At 41.2% G+C, this 22,758-nt stretch overlaps 1 protein-coding gene across 1 annotated transcript in view; it reads left to right on the top strand.

The window, feature by feature from the left end:
• FAM120C (family with sequence similarity 120C) overlaps positions 1-22,758 on the top strand; it is a gene marked incomplete at its 5' end in the record, with an annotated part of 1,286,378 nt that overhangs the window by 819,064 nt on the left and 444,556 nt on the right. The window contains 2 exons of the mRNA XM_044079289.1: positions 4,159-4,273; positions 4,404-4,613. Coding sequence (XP_043935224.1) covers positions 4,159-4,273; positions 4,404-4,613 — 325 coding nt within the window. The remainder of the gene's footprint in view (positions 1-4,158; positions 4,274-4,403; positions 4,614-22,758) is intronic.

Raw genomic sequence — 22,758 nt, 5'->3', positions numbered from 1 at the left:
TGGTTCCACTGTTCTGAAGAACATTCTCCAGCGAGCCACCCGAGATAGATGGTGCTTGGGACGCTACCAATCAGTAAGAATGAAAGGTGAGATAGAACAACTTCACATAAAGAAGTTATGTACTCACCATAAAGTTCCATGTGAGCTGTTCATCTCGCCTTCATTCTTACGTCCCACACTCCAACCCCTATCCAGTCTACTTGAGGTCTGAGACTTCTTTTATTTATGGTGTATTGTCTCTTATCCAGTTCTTAGGGTGACATATTAATAGTCATAGGTAGCCAGTTGGCAGAAAACAAGATCTGAGGAAAGATCAAGGTGCATCATGGGATAGGGTGTTGGACTCGAGCTGGTTGAAGACCTCGAGCTTTTGCAGTTGGCCGAGTCGGAGCCGAGACGAGATGAACAACTCACATGGAATGTTATGGTGAGTACATAACTTCTTTTTATCACACCATAATCAACCAATTAACGTACCTGATTAACACAATTACTATGAATGTTAAAATAGATAACCAAGTCATGCAGCTATATCAACAAATTATTAGCCTGTTACTTTTGAGATCTAAAATATTATCAAATACCTATATAGTAATAAAAATTAATTATCAAGATGCACTTCTATATTCTAAATTTTGTGAAGAGAAAAATATCACTCTTGAACAAAAATCTGCTGCAATTGAACTTACTTTGAGACTAACCCCCCTCAAAAAACTAATTTACAAGCAAATTATGATCAACAACAATGCTTATCACACACCACTTTTTCTAAGTAAAATTAATCCCTCACACTCTCCTTATTGCACTATATGCCAAAACAGTGTTGCAGACACTCTTCATATTTTTTGGAGCTGCAAGAATGTTTGCAAATTGTGATGTTAGTTAAGAGCCAAGTTAGAAAAAAAGGAATACACTAAATCTACCTTGTTATGGGAAATCGCAATTTTACATGTATTCCCTACCAATTTTTCCTGTGAAAATAAACACATCATAGTCGCACTGTGTGCAATGATGAAATCATACATAGCCCAAAATTGGTTTGATAGAAGTAAAATCACATGGGAAGAATTTAAAGGAATGGCTATAAAGTTCTCATTAGCCAGTAAACAAATTATAAGAAGCCAAAAAAAACTGTTCTACTATCAGATACATTGGAGAACGCTTATAGAAATCTTAGGTCAAAACTGATTTATGAACAAGGGACTAACAACATCAGTATTATGTAAATAAGGGAAACTAAAGATGTTTATTATTGTAAAATGTTTACCCACAACAACAATGGGCAGGTCATGGTAATACTTATAAGATAAACATTTAAGGTGACATCAATATATATAGTCTACATAGTTAGTACAATTTATTTTATTTATTTATTTAAATTTGTTGACCGGGAGTGTCCGACTGGAAGTAGGTCCATTTTCAGCGGAGGCCCGGGGAGAAAAGCTCCACAATAAAATAAACAGACCGCAGTTACACTGGATTACATAGCGACTGACAATTTAACATAGCAATTACTTACAACATATTTACAGATGAAGAACATAGTACATCAGTAGACAACTAGAATCTTTATCTGTGAAGTACATAACAGACATTAACAAATGTTACAATGAAAAGTTCCTGCTGTATAGCAAGTGCTAGGCTTATGAGCATCTGAGCTTGCTATAATCAAGGTAGTTAGTGGAATGGAAAGAAAGGTAGTGGTTGGATGGGGTGGATGATATTAGAGTGGGAGTTGCAAGGGCATAGCCAGCATGTTTTTAGGTGCGCTTTTAGTAAAGTATAAAGATATAAAGCAAGTTAGGTTGGCTAGAATGTCTTGATGCAAGTGTTTTAATGTAAGATTTCAATATGTTGCATATTGTCTCTGTGTATTTTTCTGTATTATAGCTCAATGTGAACAGCTTGATTGTTAGTTAATTTTGCATATTGTTAGTTTAACACTGATGGTTCATGTTATATATACTTTATTAGGATTACTGCATCTTGATATTCCTTGTACCTGTTCTTATATTTTTCTGTGATATTCTTTTCTTGTATTAAAATAATAAGAAAAAAATGCAATAAAATATATTTGAAAAAAAAAAGAAGCTTAGGATAAAGCCAGGAGTACAGATTCCAAAATTACTTGGTTTAACAGCACTTTTTTTTTTCAGAAGGAATTTGGTTTTGAATGTTAAGAAATCTAATCCTAAAGAGATTTTCAGTGTAAATAGTTCACTGATGCACTGATTTTAATAGAAACTAATTACCTCACAATTTAAATTTAAATGAATAGGACTTTGAACAGGGAACTGAGTCATCATACTGTTTGATATCAGTCCTCCTAATACATAGTAATAGGCCATCTCTTTTACTATCCAATATAACGACTGTGAGCAACCAGTCAAAATGTTTACCCAGCAATCTCTAGTCATTTGACTAGAGACACCAGGAGGAGTTGATGCATTGATCTTTGTGGGCAGTGTTTATATACTGTTACATGCATCTTTGTATTAATAAGTACTTGCAGAACACCAGATGTATCTGTGGACAGTGATTAACAATTTACACTGCCCACAGCATTTTTTTAGTATGGGAACTGCGGTGGAGTGGCTGTGAAAGATAAAGGCAAGTTCAAATGCATTAATTTGGTTATTATTTCTTTGATTTTCTTTACAGTCACACTTCACAATGGATTGCCAAAAGTGGGTGATATTCAGAGCGGCAGTCTGTGTATGAAAGCAAAAGACAGTTATATGATCACAATGAAATGATCACCAACATGGCTTGCTGGGAGTGAGGACAATAACTGTATTTCTGATAGCAGCAAGTTGAAGTACCTTATCGTGACTGTTTCTTTCACTTTCTGTGTGACTCCCTGATGTTTGTGATGAAAGTGGTTAACTTTTGGGTAGGAAGGTAGGCATTGCATGAAAATACAGGGCAGTTACTTGATCACTGCTGAATGATCATTAATATACCTTGTTGGGTGCAATGTATGTGTCTGTAAACAAGAGGTGAAATACATGACTGTTGTCATTACATTTTTCACTTTCTTTAGGGCCAGTCACCATAAGTATACACAGAAGGTAGTGAATTTTTTTTTTTTTTTTGAGGCGGAGGGCTTTGTGTGATGGAGCTGTGACATAATGACCACAATAATGTATCTTAACTTGCTGATATCACAAGTATATACTGTCCCCCAAGATACCATACCTGAGTTTTTTCAGAAGTGGTCATATAATCATTCTGTCTTCCTAATGTAGCATTGGCTCATCATCCACCCACATATTCTGAGAGAGATGATGATGATGCTGTCTTGTTTGTATTTGACCATTTTGTAAATACTACTTAGTTTATCTAACTTACAATAGTTAGAGACAGTATTTCTGTAAAAATATGCACCCAGGGACTTTAGATGTCTGGAGCTTAGTTTTTTCTGTATACATTCTGTTTGTTTTTATTGTCTTTTATTTTAGCTTATTTCTGTGTGTGTGCTAACCTACATGTATTTTATTTGTATTTACAATGTTTTCTTTACTATTTAAGTTAAGTTAATTTATTCACTTTTATGGTCTCATGGCTGGCATACATTTATTTATAAGAATGTGTATGTGGTTTTGTTTGAGTAAGAGGGTAATCATTATTTACACAGATGGTTAATAAGTTCACACTGGTGGCAGTGGTATTACTGCTGTGGTAACATTGGTGGCAGTGATGTCAGCCGACCATCGCACCATGAGCATAGAATTCATATATGTTCTACCCATATCCTTTTATAATTCCTTGATAACCTATGTCATGTACTCTTAGAGAATTTACATTTGGCATTTTACTCAGAAGTACCAAATTAAGCCTTTTGCTGTTGAAACATAATATATTGCATTATATAGTATTGAGTTTCTAAATTCTGCCATTTGCATACTGTCTGCACACAGAAGACATAGCTGCTCTAGCATAATTTACACTGTTTTCAAAAGCTGGTGCAGTATATGTATGTATATACTTTTAAGTACTTTTTGTCATCATAGTCTCATTTCAGCCTCTGAATGTGTACATATGTAAAGCATAAAAATTATGAGGAATAACTAGTTTGCCAAAGTTGTTCATTTTATTTTCACTGTTCTGCCCTACTTATATTATTGTGTCTAAGAAGTTTTTTTTTCTCCTTTGCAGGTATATGATGCAGTGGCCAGGGGGGAGGATCCTTCATCGACATGAATTAGATGCTTTCCTGGCTCAGGCTGTCTCTCCTCAGCTGTATGAACCTGACCAGCTCCAAGAATTAAAGGTATGTTTGAAGTTCTAAAGTAGTTCTGAAGGTAGCTATTTTTTTCAAGGAAAAAAACAAACAAAACATTAAGGAGTTTGGTTATTCACAGATGTTATGGTTGATTCCATTTCCATGTTCTCTCCTGTAGATTGAGAAGTTGGATCCTCGTGGGATCCAGTTAGCAGCACTTTTCATGTACGGGGTCGATGCAGCTCTGTTTGCCAATGATGCATGTGGTCAACCAATCCCCTGGGAGCATTGTTGCCCTTGGATTTATTTTGATGGGAAGCTTTTCCAGAGCAAGTTGATTCGCGCCTGTAGAGAAAAGGTTCCACTTACTGAACTTTGTGATGGTCAGGTAAGCTCCTGTTGCCCTTTCTTTCTTCATTTCTTCCTCCCTAACCCCTTCCATCCTTTCTCTCTGAAGAACCAAATCTTTTTTAAAGTAGATTGACAAGTGAATATTTCCTGTTTTTATTGCTTACTGAGTATTATAAAAAACATAAATGTATGTCAGCATTCAAATTCATGAGAAATGCATGCCACTGTGACTAGAGCCAGCATCTTTGTACCTTGATTAAGAGGTATGCTTAGATCTAACATTCTTAGTTTTTTCACTGCTTGTACTGTGTGGATTCTCTTTAATATGTTACAGGAACTTGCACATATTTGTTATCAAAACAAAAAGGGAGCTGTCCAGGTATAGTTATTGCTCACGTGGTCATCATGTACTGAAACAGGGCCATTATAGCTTTGTGTATTTTGGGCTGCACCGTCATAGAGTACACCTAGCTGACAGTTCTAGAATTAATAACTTCACTCTTTTAACACAAACCAGAGCTGAAATTTGTGTTACTACTTGTAGCCTTGCAAAGATGGAACCAAAAGATGGACTGAGGAAGGAGCATCATCTGAAGAAACATTTGAAAAGTCATCAAGCTAAAAACACATGGTAATGGCCATTCATTCACAAAGCTGGGATCAGTTTAGGGTTCTAGTCTTAGCTTTTCTTTGAAAATTTATTTTCATGCGATGCTCCTCACCATCTTACAGTCTTCTTTTTCCAGAAAGAGCCTGATAATTTGATCTGTACCGTTCTGGTCATGTGGTTTGTGAGGGTTGCAGCAGAGAAGCTCCTGTTTAGGTTTTGCTGTTGAAAGTTTATCCCACTTTGTAGTCGTAAAGAACAATCCTGTTGCACTGTATTCAAAAGAATACTACTAACATTGGTTTGAAGTTTAGAAACGTTGTTCTTTCACAGCAGTTTTAAGGTCCACTCCAGCCTCCTGGGCCTTCCTCCTCAGAACCATCAACTGCAGAATGATGATGCAGTTTCCTGTCAGCTAGCATTTCTCACTGCAAAGGCTTCTAGCAGCTGTAATCTCCTACCACACACACACACACACACACACACACACACACACACACACACACACACACACACATACATACACACACACACAGAGCATGCTTCCACCCTTGACTAGTTTTGGGAGTCTCTTGCTTTTTTCTTGACTTGTCAAAAGCTCAGTCATCTTAAGTTTAGGCTTTCCATTCTTGGTTGTGGTACCGTGTCAAACACTTCAGTATACAAGGAAATCGACCCAGCACATCATTATAAATACATGGCATTATAAATACAAGGCAGTTGAGTCTCACAGCCCATTTATGCTTTCTCAGTAGCCATCTTCAGACTGAACCTCCTATCTCAAGGAGGGCCAGTCCAGTAAACCCAGTGCTAAGTTTATGAATACCCATCCAGTTGTCCACTTTCCATTTGAAGGAAGATAACTTATCATACTGCTTAATTTGCAGTGAGAGTGTAATCCAGAGGCGAGGAAGGCACTGTGTAATAAACATCTCTCCACCTTGTTTTATGTGTCTGCTGGTGACAATTTAGATCCCCTCTTCTGATATTTGTGGGACTATTTGATTTGTGGATATACAGAATAAGCCGGACACCACTTTGTCTCTAATGGCTCAGAAGGCCGTGCATAGATCTCTTCACTTGCCTTGCTTCCAGTCTTTACTGGTAGCTTACAGTTGTTAAGCCAGTGATGATCTTAGTTAGGAACCTCTGGTGTCTTACTAGTTGTTTGCCATGTCTGGTGAAGAACATCCTGAAGTGGGCATTGTATTCAATAATTGGTCTAATCAGTGTTATATGTAATGGGAAAATGATCTTTGTGGATTTGGAAGATAGTAATCTTGGTAATCAACTTGCTGTGTAGAAGGACTTTCAGACTATTTTTATGTGATGATCAAAAGAGAGGAAACTGCCAACCTAAGTACGGAGGTCTCTAAAACCATTCTTGTTTTGGAATGGGCTAGTGTTGGTTTTATACTGGATGGAGGGAGGGATGGTTTACGAAATCCAGCTGTATTAACACTTTTTAGCATTTAATTTAAGCACTTTAATAACAACCTAAGTGTTTTACAAATGTAATTTCATGTTGTACTTGCTATGCACACCATGTGGGTTCTGTCTCTTGGCCAATGTGCTATCCATTATACCACATAGGGATTTGTTTGTAATGCATTTAACTTACTAATTATTCAGAAATCTTGACCAGTTTAAGGTATGCCGTGTTAACAGCATGGTTGCTGTCAACAGCTTGTGTTACTTTTTCTAAGAAGTTAACCACATTCATTAGACAGGATCTACCCTTAACAAAGCCAAGTGTCTGTCAGATTAGCTTGATGAGATTTTTAATATCATAGTTAATGAGGTAATTTATAATATGCTCAGTGGCTTTGCATATGAAACTCAGCAGGCTAATTGGTTTATAATTCCTGGGTTTAGTGGTGGAGCCACCCTTGTGGAGTGGCAGCACCACTCCTGTGTTCCTAACCAGGGAGGAAGCCAATGGCTAAGCTCATGTTAAATAGTTTAAGTTGCGTTTCTGTCAGGGCTTTCTTGGCACCATTTTTAAACAGCAGTGTACATTGTCAGGTCCCATGGAGGAAGTACATTTAGTCTTTGAGAACACCTTTAGTACATTATCTTTGGTGATGAGGGAGACCTGAAGACTTTGGGGATAAGTGGGCTTTGAATAGTCCTTTCATGGGAGAAGTTGTCACTGAGTTTTAGCTAGTATATTAGTAATGTCTACCAGGCCAGAGAAGGTGGTGTGATCTTGAATAATTCTGAGCAATGTTGGGTGTTATTTCTTAGTTTGCTAACATGGCTAAAGAAAGATTTGCCCTTTGCTTCATATGCTAACTTCAGTTCATGGGCTGCCTTAGTATTCCTAATTGATTTGTTTTCAGTTTTTAGTTGATTTTCTAATGTTTTTCTTGATTTTGAGGATCCTTAGATCTGCTATATACTTTATGGAGTTTTTTTTTTCTTTTGTTGTAGAGTTTATTTATGGTGGTGGAGCACTAGAATGCTTTACTTTTAAATTTCTATTTTTTTGAACAGGTACGTACTGTCAGTTCTATACAGTTATCAAAGTGGACATATAATTCATTTGTGTAGCTTCCTGCTGAGACTGTCAGGGGTTATGATGAAATAAGTGAATCTTGAAACTTTATCAAACAATTTAATGAGATTTTTACTTTTGAAATTCTTGAATTGTGAGATAATGGTATCTTCAGGTTTAGAGGTCCCAATAGTGAAGGTCAGTAGTTTATGATATAGTTTAACTGGGGCAGGGGATACCAGAGAAACAGTACATGAGAAAGCTGTATTCATAAGGACCACATCCAAAATAGTATTCCCTCTAGTAGGTTTGTTAGCAATCTGTTCTAGGGACCTTTTGCTTATGAAATCTAAGAACTTTTATATGTATCATACATTTGAGATATAGTTGCTGCAGTTTGCTGATGAATAGTTAGTCTCCCAAATGTTTAAGTTTTTGTTTATATGGAGTTCATCTATTATATCTGAGAACTTTACATGATTTTCAGGGGGGGAGAATAAAGAATGTCCTGTGTGAAGACTGGTAGAGAAGGGTGAAGGCTGCCAGCCTAGCCAGATAGAATTGTGCAGATAATTCTGTCATTTGTAAATATGAATTTTGAACTTAAAACAATGTGACAACATTGCCATCTGCTGTGAAGAAATCTAAGTCAAGCATTTCTTGTTGGTCCTTTGAAATTAAAATTGCTTTGTGTCTGTTCCTTTGAAGTTGGAATTTGGAGTTGATGAGTCTGGAGTAAGCATCCTGCCTATTGTTTTAACTTAAGGAATAATTACTAGAATTTACATGTGGAATGTCCATTATTCCTGTGTAAAAGAATGTAAATGCAGTTTCTGTGTAGACTAGGAACTGCAGGAAGGTATAAAAGATGATGTAATGTTTAGCAGAACTGCAGTTTCAATTTATGTGAGAACCAAAGATTATTAAGCATTTTTGTCTGACTATCCAACTCAGCACTCTGCCTGTTGCTCTATGTAATTAAGTTATTTTAGAAGTGTGTTTTCTTGTAGCAATAGCTAGGAATTCGAAAGTTTAGACTAAGTGTTTTTTCTGTGATGTCAGAACTGCACTACTTATTTATTTTAAGCATTTCTGTGTGATCTCGGAACTCTTGACTAGCACTGTGTAGTAGAAAGTATTGTCTTGTGGTTTTAATTATTTATTATTAAATATTTTAAAACATTTTAACTGTGGCTGTTTTGTGTAGAGATAAGTTAAGCTCTAAGAGTACATTGCATGTATATAAGGATCCTGTACCAGGTCACTCTAATAAGCCTTAAGACTGTTTAGTCACACTTACCAGTTGGATAATAATATTGCACAGTAATAATTGGATACCGTTTTAGGGCCTTTGGGTAGCTGATAATATTAGCTGGGTGATGGCAGTATTTACTACTATATAGTCTGGGTAAAAGGGGCACAGCTGGAGAACCTGTGCCTGCCTTCCCCAGGAGTGTCTATGTGGTTGTATAAACTTATCTCAAAGTGTGTGTGTCAGCTACTTGGGCAGGGACACGAAGCACTGGTTGGATAGAGAGGGTGCTGGAGATTTTAGCTTGCCCAGCTAGGCTGAGATCTGGACCCTATAGCTGTGCCAGTGGGGAGTCTTATTGGGGACCTGGGGAGCAAGGGAGCGACCATCCCCAGACTGACTGTGATCTCTGTGTGCTCTTAAGGGAAATTGCACTTTATTGTGTGTATTTGTTATCCTTTCCTCTCATACTAGGTGACTTCAATTACCCTAATATAGACTGGGAACACTACTCAAGCCCAAACACCCTAGCCCAAAAGTTCCTGGAATTCATAAACTCAAATGCCATGGAACAACTAGTCACCATCCCCACAAGAGGAGATAACATACTTGATCTCATCATCACGAACATGGGAGCACAATGTTCAACACCGGAAGTATACCCCTCACTGGTGAGATCAGATCACAAACTAATCTCGCTGGAGGTCCTCATCCCACCCCCACCTGAAATAAAAAAGACCACAGTAAAGAACTTCTCAAAAGCCGACTTCACACTTCTAAAGACTAGTGTGGTCTCCTTTCAGGCCCCGAGCCGGAAAACAATACTCAAGCCGCTGAATCACTTACAAACGCCTTCTACCAGCACCTGCAGGACTGCATGGATAAGGCAATCCCAAGCAAAACAAAGACTCTTTGTACCAAAGGCAAGCATCCAGTCTGGTGGACCCCAGCCATAAACAAACTCTACAACAAAAGGAGGAAGCTACTACAAGATAGAGCAAAATCCTTAAAAGGTAAGACACCCTTGATCACTATAAGTAAAAACTAAGAGCTCTCATAAAATCATCCAAAGCAAATTTAGAGAAAAATAGCTAAAGACTCAAAAGACAATCATAAGGCCTTCTTTAGCTATGTTAGAAACCTAGGAGGAAACTCCCAGATATGCTCAGAACTAGTTCAAAATGATGTGAAGATTACTGATCCTACAGACATTGCCAACATACTGGCTGACAGGTTCAGTGCAAACTTCTCCCCTCCCCAAAAGGAGAGATATCTATACCAAATGAGTGCAGCCCCCAAACATCTCCAGCCCAAGTGAGAACTGCTCTCTCCAAAGCAAAAACACAGCATCCATGGGACCCGATGGTGTCCCCGGCTGTGTGCTCCACGAACTCAATGAGGAATTAAACCCACAGCTAGGACAGCTGTTTAATCAAAGTCTTACCTCTGGATATTACCCAGGAGTGGCGCACTGCAACTGTGGTCCCACTTCACAAAGGCGGTGCCTCCACAGACCCTGGAAATTACCGCCCATTAGCTTGACAAGCCTTATCTGCAAAGCCATGGAGAGGATCATAATGGACCTCATAAATAAAGACATAGGGAATTTGCAGACTTTGGATCCAACCCAGTTTGGCTTTGTCAAAGGCAGATCATGCCTTTTAAACTTGGTTGACTTTTTGAAACAGTCACCAAAGCCATTGATGAGGAAAGGCAGTCCATACAGCCTACCTCGATCTGGCTAAGGCCTTCGATACAATACCCCACTCGGGTATCATTGAAAAACTCATCAGCTTAAATGTTAACCCATGCATCACAAGATGGGTTGCAAACTGGCTGAGTGACAGAACCCACAGGGTCAGAGTTGCTGGCGCCATGTCAGACTCAAAGCCTGTCACAAGTGGTGTCCCACAGGGCTCAGTCCTGGGCCCACTCTTGTTTGGCATCTACTTTTCCAAGTACAAGCAAACACAGGAGGGTTATGGCTGACAAAGTTTGCAGATGACTGCAAACTGGGCCATAGTAGAAAACACATCTGACACAGATATCCTTCAGAAGGGTCTCACAGAAACGGATAACTGGTGCCAGAGCCATGGCCTAAAGATAAATGCCAAAAAATGCATAGTCATACCCTTCGGGAAAAACAAGGTTACCCCTAGCTACCAAATAGGTGGCAATCCACTGAGCACAGAAGAAGTTATCAGGGACCTGGGGACCCAGGTTGATAGTAGTCTGTCATTCGACACCCATGTAGCTAAAGTAGTTAGGAAGTCCTTCTACATTGCCCACCTTATCATGAAGGGATTCTCATCTAGATCAAGGGAGGTCATAGTCTCCCTTTACTCATCACTCATCAGACCAATGATTGAGTACAATGCCCCATTCGAATGTATCTGACCCGACACTTGCAGCAGCTGGAGAGGCCACAAAGTTCCTCACCAAAAGGATAAAGGGTCTCAAAAATCTGTCCTATGCTGCCCGACTGAAAGAACTCCAGCTCTATTCAGTCGCACCGCTTGCTCAGAGGTGACCTTTGCCTAACATACAAGGCCATGCCAAACCCAGATTTGATGAATATGCTTCACCTCAAAAATCTAGATCCATCAGAGCCACAACGGCGGGAGACTTAAACCTCGACACGGCTATTAATAGGACGTGCTGGAGAGATAGATTCATCACCCAAAGACTCCCTATGCTGTGGAACAAAATCCCGGTACATGTGAGGCAGAGCACCTCGCTGGCCTTGTTCAAGAGAAATCTTGACCAATGGATGGGAGATCGCAGATATACCCCAGGAATTACCTCAGTGTCACTGCTCGACAGAGGCACAGCAAAATAATGGGTATAGTTCCCCATACTAAAGGGGTGGCGTAAGCCACAAAACAATGGGCTAGGCTTATAAATGCCCTCGGGCAGATAGCCTAGTATGAACCTATGAACCTATATATGGGACGCCCTCTCTGGTGTTAGTGGTAAGAATTGAGGCTCCTTGATTGCTGGGCCAGGGCACGGGCGTCACATATTAATTGTTTGGCACCGGTGGGATATCCTCACCACATACTAATTAGTTGTCAAATACTAGTTGGCTTGTAGTGTTGTGGGTAGAGTGAATCCTATAGCTTGTGTACAGTGAGCTTTGAAGGTGCTTTTGTACTCTAAAACAGCCACGCAGTGAATACTCAAGAGTTCAGATCACAATTGTTTTATTTCTTTTGTTAGCTTAGTTTGGGTGAGCAGGCAGCATGTCAGCAGAGGAGTATGGAAAGCTGACAAGGAGCCAGCTGACGGAGATGCGCCAGGGTAGGGGACTGGTGTATGGAAACCTGACTAACGCAGACCTGATTGCAGCCTTGGTTACAGCTGCATCAGAAGACAGCAACCAGGAGGACAATCAGACTGGCAGTGGAGTTATAATTACCTCAGAGAATGGACAGCTCAACCTTTCTGCAGTGTACTTAAAAATCCAGCTGGAGCTAAAGAGACTTGAGTTGGAGGCTAGACGTTTGGAAGCAGAAACAGCTGAGAGACTGAGGAGTCTACAGGCTGAGGAGAATGAGAAACTGTTAGTCTGGAAGATGAGGAACAAGAAAAGCAGAGGCAGCATGAGAAGGAGATGCTGACTCTTCGCCAGAGTCATGGAGGTAATGGGGAAGGGAGTAACTGGACCCCAGAAGCACAAAAGGTCAGTAAATTTCTTCCGCAGTTTAAAGGGGGGGATAATTTTCATAGTTTCATTCATATGTTTGAGAGGGTATGTAAACAGTATGAGGTTGACCAAGGGCTCTGGGTATGGTTCCTGACCCCCTTACTCCATGGTAAAGCTGTAACTGCATTAGCTAAAATGTCTGACGTTGCATGTTTTGATTATATTGCTGTAAAGAAATGTCTTTTAGAACTGTTTAAGCTAACAGCTGAAATGTATAGGAAAACGTTTCTTGAGCATAGAAGCAAGGCAGATGAAAGTGTGTGTGAATATGTTGCTGAATTGAGCACTTATTTCCATAGGTGGGTGAGTGGATGTCAGGTCACCACTTTTGAAGGGCCGGCAGACCTTTTAGTAAGGGAACAAGCCCTTAGCACTTTGCCTGAGGACATGAGGATCTGCTTAGCTGATAGTGTGCTACTTCAGATGAGTTGAGGAAGAAGGGAGACTTATACCTGGCAAGCAGGGTGGCTCTGCACAGGAAGGGAACCCCCAGTACTGCTCATGGGTCTAAAGGAACCCATGGTGGGCAGCACAGAGTGCCCTAACAGAATCTGCCAGTAGCAGGGGAAGCCACTAGTCCAGGTATACATCCAGGAGCTAAGGTTAAATGTTTTGAATGCCACCAGTGGGGCCATGTGGCATACAGGTGTCCACAGAGGCTAGGTGGGGAACCAAAGGTGAGGGAGCCAATAAGTGGGAAAGACAAAATGCCAATAGTAGGTTGTCTTGAGACAACAGGGGTACTAAACTACCATCCTGTAGATGTCCTGATAGGGAAGGATTTGGATGAGGCAGTACCATGTGCTTATGCAGTTACACACGGTCAGGCTAAGAGACAAGCATGTGGGTCTGGTAGCCTGTGGGAGACCCAGACAGACTGCATACTTGCAGCCAGGACTGGTGAGGTGGTTACTTCAGGGAGCAAGCTAATCTGTAGCAGTGAGACTGAATATGAGCCACAGCTGCTTGTGGGTACTGATAGTCCCTTGGACAGAGTGACTGCAAAGGTAGAGGTGAGTAGTAGTACCCAGGCTGACAGTGAGGCACCACTGTCAAAGGATGGCAGACTTCCTATGGAAGGGAAGCTGTGAAGGGTTAGAAGGAGGGAGTTGAGACAGACTCAGCTCTCAGACCCTACATTGCAAGGCCTGAGGCAGGTAGCTATGGAGGCATCTTATTCTCAAGGAATGGGGGAATCTGTATACTGGGACAAAGGGTTACTATACAAAGAGTGGACCCCTGAGGGAGGGGTAGAAGTTGAGAAGAGTACAGCAGTTGGTAGTACCTAGAGCCTACCATCTGGCTCTTCTAGCCATAGCCCATGATATTCCCTTTGCAGGTCATATGGGCATAAAACGTACAAAGAGGCGTGTTATGCAAAACTTCTATTGGCCTGGAATTTCCAGAGGTGTAACAGGGTACTGCAGGACCTGTGAGCAGTGCCAAAAGGTAGGCAAGGCAGGGGACAAGGTGAGAGCTCCTTTGATGCCTTTGCCTGTGATTGAGGAGCCATTTCAGAAGGTAGCTATGGATACTGTGGGTCCTCTGAGTGCCCCAAGTTCCTCAGGGAAAACGTATATTTTAGTGGTAGTGGCTTATGCTACACGATACCCTGAGGCAGTGGCTTTGTCCTCCATTGAGGCAGAGAAGGTGGCAAATGCTTTGTTAGAGATTTTCAGCAGGTAGGTTTCCCAAAAGAAATACTAACCGACAGAGGTGCCAGTTTCATGTCAGACCTGCTGGCTTGTCTGTGGAAGTCCTGTGGGGTAAATCACATGAAGACCACCCCCTACCATCCCCAGACTAATGGTCTTGTTGAGAGGTTAAACTCTACAATCAAGTCCATGCTACGGGCATTTGCAGATCAGTTTAAGAGGGAGTGGGACAAATATTTGCCCCATCTGTTTGCTTACAGAGAGGTTCCCCAGGAATCCACAGGGTTTTCACCCTTTGAGTTGCTGTATGGGCATAGGGTGAGGGGACCTCTAGACTTAATTCGAGATGAGTGGGAAGGTGATTGCGAGTTTCACAAGGAGTCTGTTGTGGCATACATCCTAAACATCAGGACAAGGCTCAGGGAACTCGTGGGCTTGGCCCAGGAGAACCTGGCAGAAGCCCAACAACAGAAAAAGATGTGGTATGACAAGAATGCTTGAGCTAGAGAGTATGCTGTGGGGAAGCAGGTAATGGTTCTCATTCTTGCCAGACAAAGCAAGCTGCTTGGGAGGGACGCTACAAGTTGGTAAGAAAGGTAAGTGATGTTAACTACATGGTGGAACTGCTAGGCAGACGGCAGGAGCACAAATTGAAACCATGTTAACATGATGAAACCTTACCATGATAGGGAGGCCGTTGTGCTGAGCATTTGCAGTGGATTGCAGGAGGAGGCTGAGGGAGATCTGGGGACTGATCTCCTCAGTGAGGCTCGGGCTGACACCTCAGTGGAAAGGGTATCAATGTCCCAGCAGCTGTCTCCTACCCAGGTTCCAGAAATCCGAGCAATGTTGCAGGAATTTGGGGACATGTTCACTGGGAAACCAGGGTGCACCCACCTGGTGCAACACCAGGTGGATACAGGACTCCAAAGGCCTATTAGGCAGGCCTCTTATAGGGTGCCTGAGAGAGAGTCAGACAGACCCTAAGGGAGGAGGTACAGGAGATGTTGGAACTAGGGGCGAATCAGGAGTCGAACAGTCCCTGGGCCTCCCCAGAAGTGCTGGTGCCAAAGAAGGATGGCAGCTCCAGGTTCTGTGTGGACTACAGGAAATTAAATAGTCGCACAGAGTCGGATGCTTACCCCATGCCTAGGACAGATGAGGCCCTAGAGCAGCTGGGTGGGGCTAAGTATCTTACAACCATGGATCTTACCAAGGGTTACTGGCAGGTGCCCTTGACTCCCAGTGCTAGAGAGAAGTTGGCCTTTGTGACTCATTTTGGCTTGTATGAGTTCACAAAGATGCCCTTTGGGATGAAGAATGCTCCAGCAACTTTCCAGAGGTTGGTAGATAATATCCTAGCAGGAGCAGGAGGGTTTGCCCTTGCTTACCTATATGATATTGCCATCTACAGCCATTCCTGGCCAGAGCACCTTCAGCATGTCAGGAACATGCTGGGCAGACTACAGAGGGCAGGGTTGACCATTAAGCCAAGCAGGTGGGTATGGCGGAGGTCTCCTACCTAGGACATAGAGTGGGGAGTGGTAAGATAAGACCAGAACCTGCCAAAGTGGAAGACATTCAGACATGGCCTGCACCTGTTACTAAAAAGCAGGTGAGGGCATTTTTAGGGACAGCAGGATACTACAGAAAGTTTGTCCTCAGTTATAGTACCATAGCTGCTCCCCTCACAGACCTGACAAGGAAGAACAGGCCAGGTAAGGTAGTGTGGACCCCAGCATGTGAGCAGGCATTCCAGAAGCTTAAAGAAGCTTTGGGAGGACCCCCTGTGTTAGCCCGTCCAGATTACAGCAAATAATTTGTTGTGCAGATGGATACTTCAAACCATGAGGTGGGGACTGTACTTAGCCAGATTTATTCAGAGGGGGAAGAGCACACAGTGGTTTATCTCAGTCATAGGCTCCAACCCTGGGAGGAATGCTGTGCAACTGTAGAAAGGGAATGTCTAGCCATAGTGTGGGCACTGCAGAAATTGCAGCCTTATCTATATGGAAGAAAATTCATTGTTATGACATATCACAACCCTCTAACATGGTTAAACAGAGCCAGTCAGGAAAATGCCAAGTTGCTAAGATGGAGCCTAGGGCTGCAAGCATATATGTCAGTGTAGCACCGCAGTGGGGTTAGCAATGCCAATGCGGATGGGCTCTCAAGACAGGGAATGGGGCGAGGTACACTCAGATAGACCTAACCCTCTCAAGTGTCATTTTTCAAGAGTCACTTGAAAAAAACTAGCATGAGTTCTCCAGGTGGGGGGGGGGTGAAGACTGGTAGAGAAGGGTGAAGGCTGCCAGCCTAGCCAGATAAAATTGTGCAGATAATTCTGTCATTTGTAAATATGAATTTTAAACTTAAAACAATGTGGCAACATTGCCATCTGCTGTGAAGAAAGCTAAGTCAAGCATTTCTTGTTGGTCCTTTGAAATTAAAATTGCTTTGTGTCTGTTCCTTTGAAGTTGGAATTTGGAGTCGATGAGTCTGGAGTAAGCATCCTGCCTATTGTTTTAACTTAAGGAATAATTACTAGAATTTACATGTGGAATTTCCTTTATTGCTCTAAGTGTAAAAGAATGTAAATGCCGTTTCTGTGTAGCCTGGGAACTCCAGGAAGGTGTAAACGATTATGTAATGTTTAGCAGAACTGCAGTTTCAATTTAAACAGTGAAAACCAGATATTATTAAGCATTTTTGTTTGACTATCCAACTCAGCACTCTGCCTGTTTCTCTATGTTGTTGTTGTTTGTCTTTCGGCTTTTCCCGGTAAGGGGTCACCACAGCGGAACTCCGGTCCACTAATGATTGGCAGTAGATTTTTATGAAACACCGAGGTGCCAGCTATGTAATTAAGTTATTTTAGAAGTGTGTTTTCTTGTAGCAATAACTAGGAATTCGAAAGTTTTGACACTGTTTTTATGTGATGTCAGAACTGTATTACTGATTTATTTTAAATATTTCCGTGTGATCTCTGAACTCTTGACTAGCACTGTGTAGTAGAAAGTATTGTCTTGTGGTTTTAATTATTTATTATTAAATATTTTAAAACATTTTAACTGTGGCTGTTTTGTGTAGAGATAAGTTAAGCTCTAAGAGAACATCGCATGTATATAAGGATCCTGTACCAGGTCACTCTAATAAGCCTTAAGACTGTTTAGTCACACTTACCAATTGGATAATAATATTGCACAGTAATCATTGGACACCATTTTAAGGGCCTTTGGGTAGGTGATAATATTAGCTGGGTGGTGGCAGTAATTGCTACTGTATAGTCTGGGTAAAAGGGGCACAGCTGGAGAAGCTGCGCCAGCCTTCCCCAAGAGTGTCTGTGTGGTTGTATAAACTTATCTCAAAGTGTGTGTGTCAGCTACTTGGGCAGGGATACAAAGCACTGGTTGGACAGAGAGGGTGCTGGAGATTTTAGCTTGCCCAGCTAGGCTGAGATATTGACCCTACAGCTGTGCCAGTGGGGAGTCTTATTGGAGACCTGAGGAGCAAGGGAGCGACCAGCCCCGGACTGACACTGATCTCTGTGTGCTGTTAAGGGAAACCACACTTTACTGTGTGTATTTGTTATCCTTTCCTCTCATATATGGGACGCTCTCTCTGGTGTTAGTGGTGAGGATTGAGGCTCCTTGATTGCTGGGCCAGGGCATGGGCGTCACATGCTATAATAGGCTTTAAACTGGTATTTTGTTTTATCTAGAGCTGATTATTATCCCTCACATATATGGAGATGCTGTCACACTTGCTCTTGGGTCTGAAAGCATGATAGGCACAAAACTCTGGTATGGAGGTCTTTTCTGAACATTTAACCTGGTTTCAGTAAATAAACAGATATTGATATGCTCCAAATGCAGGAGAGCCTCAAGATCAGACATTTTTTTGTTGAGATTTCTAACACTGAGCATATCTTTGTTAATGTGTTCATCTTCTGGATTTGATATATTAATTACTTTGGGATGTCCCTCAACTGTATTTTTCCTAGAAAAGGCACGATGGGAACCAGTGTACAAAAGCCTTGGAACTTGAAGTGCAAACCACCCTAGGCAAAGCAGGTAAGATGTTGAGCATCTCCTCCCATGCTGACACATTAGCTCCCCATGGAACAACCTCAACTGTTTAACAAATTGTTGAAGGCAGTTATCTTTTTTTTGTACCTAAGCATTATTCTTGGAGACGGAAGGATTACACTGAGGACCTGAGTGTTGCACGCATTTGTGACATGCATGAAAGGCTGTGACTTATTTCTCTGCATAGCCCTCAGGGTTTTGGTGTGTAAGTCATTCATACTCACATGGACTACAGCCACGTTGTAGTTATATTTGCCAGGTGAAAGGGTACCTGAAAGACAACTCACTATCACCCTGTATTTGTCCAGCCTGGGGAGAATCAGTGTGTCTGATTATAGATTCACCAATCACAGAAATGTTTTTTTTTGTTTTGTTTTTTTTTTTTGTTTTGTTTTTATAGAGTGGTTCTTGTGTACTGGATCTGGATGATTTAAATTCCGATGACTTTGTTGGAACTATGCTAGAAGGCTATGTGGTGTTAGATTTTTGCTGAGACCTAGTCTTCATAGATCTAGGAGGCTTTGACAAGGATTTTTTTACAGCCTCTGTGTAACACATTTTAATTTGAGTTGGTGTAGGGTGTTGTGGAAGTGTGTTATGCTCACAGTCTGTATCGTTTTGTGGGAGTGAACCCTCCCATGTTAAATACTTGCAACTCTCACAAGATGAATGCATGTCTTGTACCAAGTAAAAGCTCATTATCTGTGAGCATCATGCAGTTTCTACACTGCTGTTAGGAGGCTGGCAGAAGAATGAAGACAAGTAGGTTGACCCAGCATTTTAATCAAGGGTTTTATAGAATCAGTTTGAATGTGTGAATAGTATGAATAACTTTACTGTGGAGGAAGTGACTAGGTGTGCTAAGTAATTATTGAATATGCACTGTGCAGAGCAGGTATTAATTGCTAAGGGCAACGTGGAGTAACTTCATGCTCATATTGGTAAAGTAGAGCAGCTTTGGGCTGTTGGACACTACTGTGTGGACCCATTGTATACAGTGCATCTCTTGTACAGTTGTGGGAAGCTATTCATATTACAGGTATTGCTAGTCACACCAACCAGTTGTGATTTGGAGAGGTTAGGTAGTGTAAACAAACATATGGCTTAAGATACCCATTTGTACTGTGCATGATCAGTTTATAACAACACAGAAGAGCCAAAAGTATTCAAATAAGCACACTGGCCAATAGTAGAATGATGCTCTTCAAAGTTCTAGAGCAGTCAGAGGCCTAGAAATAATTGAGTTCTTTTTCACACTCAATATTGTGCAAACCAAAGCATGTCTTGGCAAGAATACTAGTAAAATAAACAAAACATGTGCACAGCATATTACAGTAAAACTCAGTAAAAACAGAAATGTACTTTTCCCTGGTCTTGTATGGTTATTAATGTATTTATTTACTTATTTATTTATTGAGCGATTCCTTTTTAAAATCTGGTAGAACATTTTCAGAATTGGTAGTTTGTAGCTTTTGTAGCTTAGTGTGTAACAGCTCAGAGCAAATGAGCTCTAAGCCATACAAATGTAGGTAATTTATAGCAACACAGAATAGCTGAAAATAATTCAAACATGCATTCTGACCAAGAGCAAAGCTTCAGTGGAAATCTTTTGAAACTACCTAGGTAATGCCAGTGCCAGGTCTGTCATTATTTTCATGTGCAGGTTTTCTCCTTCACTGGTTTCTCTGCCTTCACACACACACACACATACGTGCTTTCTGCTACACCATTTTTCTTCCTGGTGCACACCCTTGAGTCTATTTTGTAATCTTTTCCTCATTTTTTTTTAATTACACCCCTCCTCCAACATGGTGGGAAGTATCTGTATGGCTTGTGTTCAAGGAAGTATTTTTCCAGGTTTCCCTTTATTCAGTACTGCAGAATTTTAGTTTCCCCATTTTAAACAAACAGAATAATGAATCCTTCTTTTCTGTTGCCACTTATGTGTAGTAGCCACTGAGCACCTGGTTGCCTCGGGCCCCCCACACACACACACTTGTGCAAGCAAGGACTCCTCTCACTCCAGCTAAAAGCAAGGAACCTGTAACCAATAATCTTCAAAAAATACACTGCAGACTCAGCTTGCCAGGATCCTTGCTGTTGCCACTTCTGCGTAGTGTAGGTTCCTACTTTTGTGACTGCTGTAATGCTGCTTAAAATCTGTTACAGTCAGCTAGAGTGCCCCCCACCCCTTTCATCCATTTCACTGTTGAAACATTTTGTTTAACTTATCTGTTTTATGTTAAGGTATTTAGCCCCTCTCAATAGAGTCATAGCCTTCAGTCTGTCCCCCTCAGTACTTATTCTTCACTAATTAAACACCAGACAAAGGTGCAAAGTCTCAAGCTGCTTTTATCTTTAGGTAAAGAGCAAAGGAGAATACAAATGTAAAAAAATAAAAGCTACAATTGCAGACTAGTAAGCAGCATATAACTTCTGCCTGTGGTGTACTCTTACTGATAGTTTTTCTTAGAGAACCTTCCAGTCCCTGAACAGGGTATCTGTTTACCTTATTTCCTTTGCTGTCCTTTGCTAATTAGCGAGGTTTGTAGAGTGCCTTGGATACTCCCCAGCTATTCTTTACTCTTTGATTGTTTCCCTTCCCTCCCCCACCCCCAAAGTAATTGTTCAGGTACACCACACCAAAGGTTTTAAAAACCACTGAAGCCATATTTACTCTGCTTTTGTAGCTGAAAGCCCTCCAGGTGTAGCATCTCTAGTAAGTGGACACTTACAAGGAAATAGTAGCCCAGCTAAGCTGTTTCTTGCCCCACTCCCTCTTCATTAAATTATTTCTTCATTCCCTCACCCATACTACTTTACTTAAATTCTCAGTAGGTCCACTGTGCTAAATAAAACACTACCTCTGCTTCTCTTTCCCTTGGTGTCTCAGATGGCATTGACCTGCTGCCTACCTTAGTTCCAACGTGTAGATATTTTTTTTTGATTGACTTACTGCTGCAATCTGCCTCCATCGGTTCTAACTGCTCCATTCACCCTTGCTGCACTCAGGCTCACTCTACTCCCCTACCCTATACCCAATTCCCACCCACCCCACTTCACCTAAATTTATACTTAAGCATAACCACACCCACCACCCAACCCTATAACATCACACCAACCAGTTCCACATCCCACTACATTAGTCCCTTCCCTCACTTCATCTTCCCCGCTCCACCTCTCCAGTCATGTAGAAGTACACACAAAACACCCTACCAAAACACCCACTTATATTTCTCTAACATTGTATCTCTCCCTACTACTTTTACTATTCATACATTGTTCCCTATCTACTGCAACCTCACACTCCAGCTCAACCTCAAAGTGAAGTATTTTAATACAACACTCCTCCATATTGCTACTAGCTTAACACTTTTATACTCCTACACTCTCTCTCCACTTATGACACTCGCTCACTATCCACTACTCCCCCTTCCTGGCAAACCTTCTCATTTCACTACCCAAGTTGTTCACAACACCACACTATAGCCTCAACCCTATTCCACACCACTTGTATAGACTATCATACAATCAAAGTCCTTCCTCATCTTCCCACATCACCAGTAGCTCTGAAATATACAAACCTTCAACACAAACTCTCCAAGCTCCTTTTATACATAATTATGCATTTAAGGTGCTCAGGAGACATTCAACCTAATCCTGGTCCCACCCCAAAATGCAGTTCATTAGCCAGCCCCTCATCATCAACACTTGCTATGCTCCACCATAGAAGCAAATCCTCCCTTCTTATCCTTAGTATGAATATAAGAAGCATAACAAAGTCCATGACCTACATGTCCTACTATCCTTTTACTCCCCCGACACTAACAGAAACATGGCTTAAAACAGATATCAGTAGCAATGAAATTACTGCCCCCAGTTACAGCATCCTACATATAGATAGGAAAAATAGAAAAGGGAGGGGGTGTTGCTATCTTATTCAAATATCACCTTATACTAGACCTTCTGGACCTGTCCATACCGGAATTTGATAATGCAAAATTAATATTTGGTAAGTTAACAATTAACCCCCCAAAAAACACCTAAATATCATAACTGGATATATTCCACCAGGCAATAATATTGCCACACTTGAAAGTATACTAAAATGGACCTTCATATCTCTCCCACAAGAAACTATACTAATGGGCGAGTTTAATATTGTTTGGCTCCTTTGTTTCTCTCCAAACCCTACATCCCATGTAAACCTTTACGGCTTCACCCAACTTATTACATCACCCACTGCCTTAGTGACCACAACTCAACCTTTCTCCTAAGAAACCACATTCATCAATACTGCTAGCCCTCCATCCATCTAATCAGAAACAAAAAGAACTTTGATCCAAATAGGTTTATCTCTGCCCTAAAAAGCTGTAG

The sequence above is a fragment of the Protopterus annectens genome, chromosome 8.part0 (genome assembly GCF_019279795.1).
Source record: "Protopterus annectens isolate FY-2018-M chromosome 8.part0, PAN1.0, whole genome shotgun sequence".
Classification (NCBI taxonomy): Eukaryota; Metazoa; Chordata; order Ceratodontiformes; family Protopteridae; genus Protopterus; species Protopterus annectens.
Note: the sequence above shows the minus strand (reverse complement) of the source record. Positions and strands in the feature narration are given on the sequence as shown.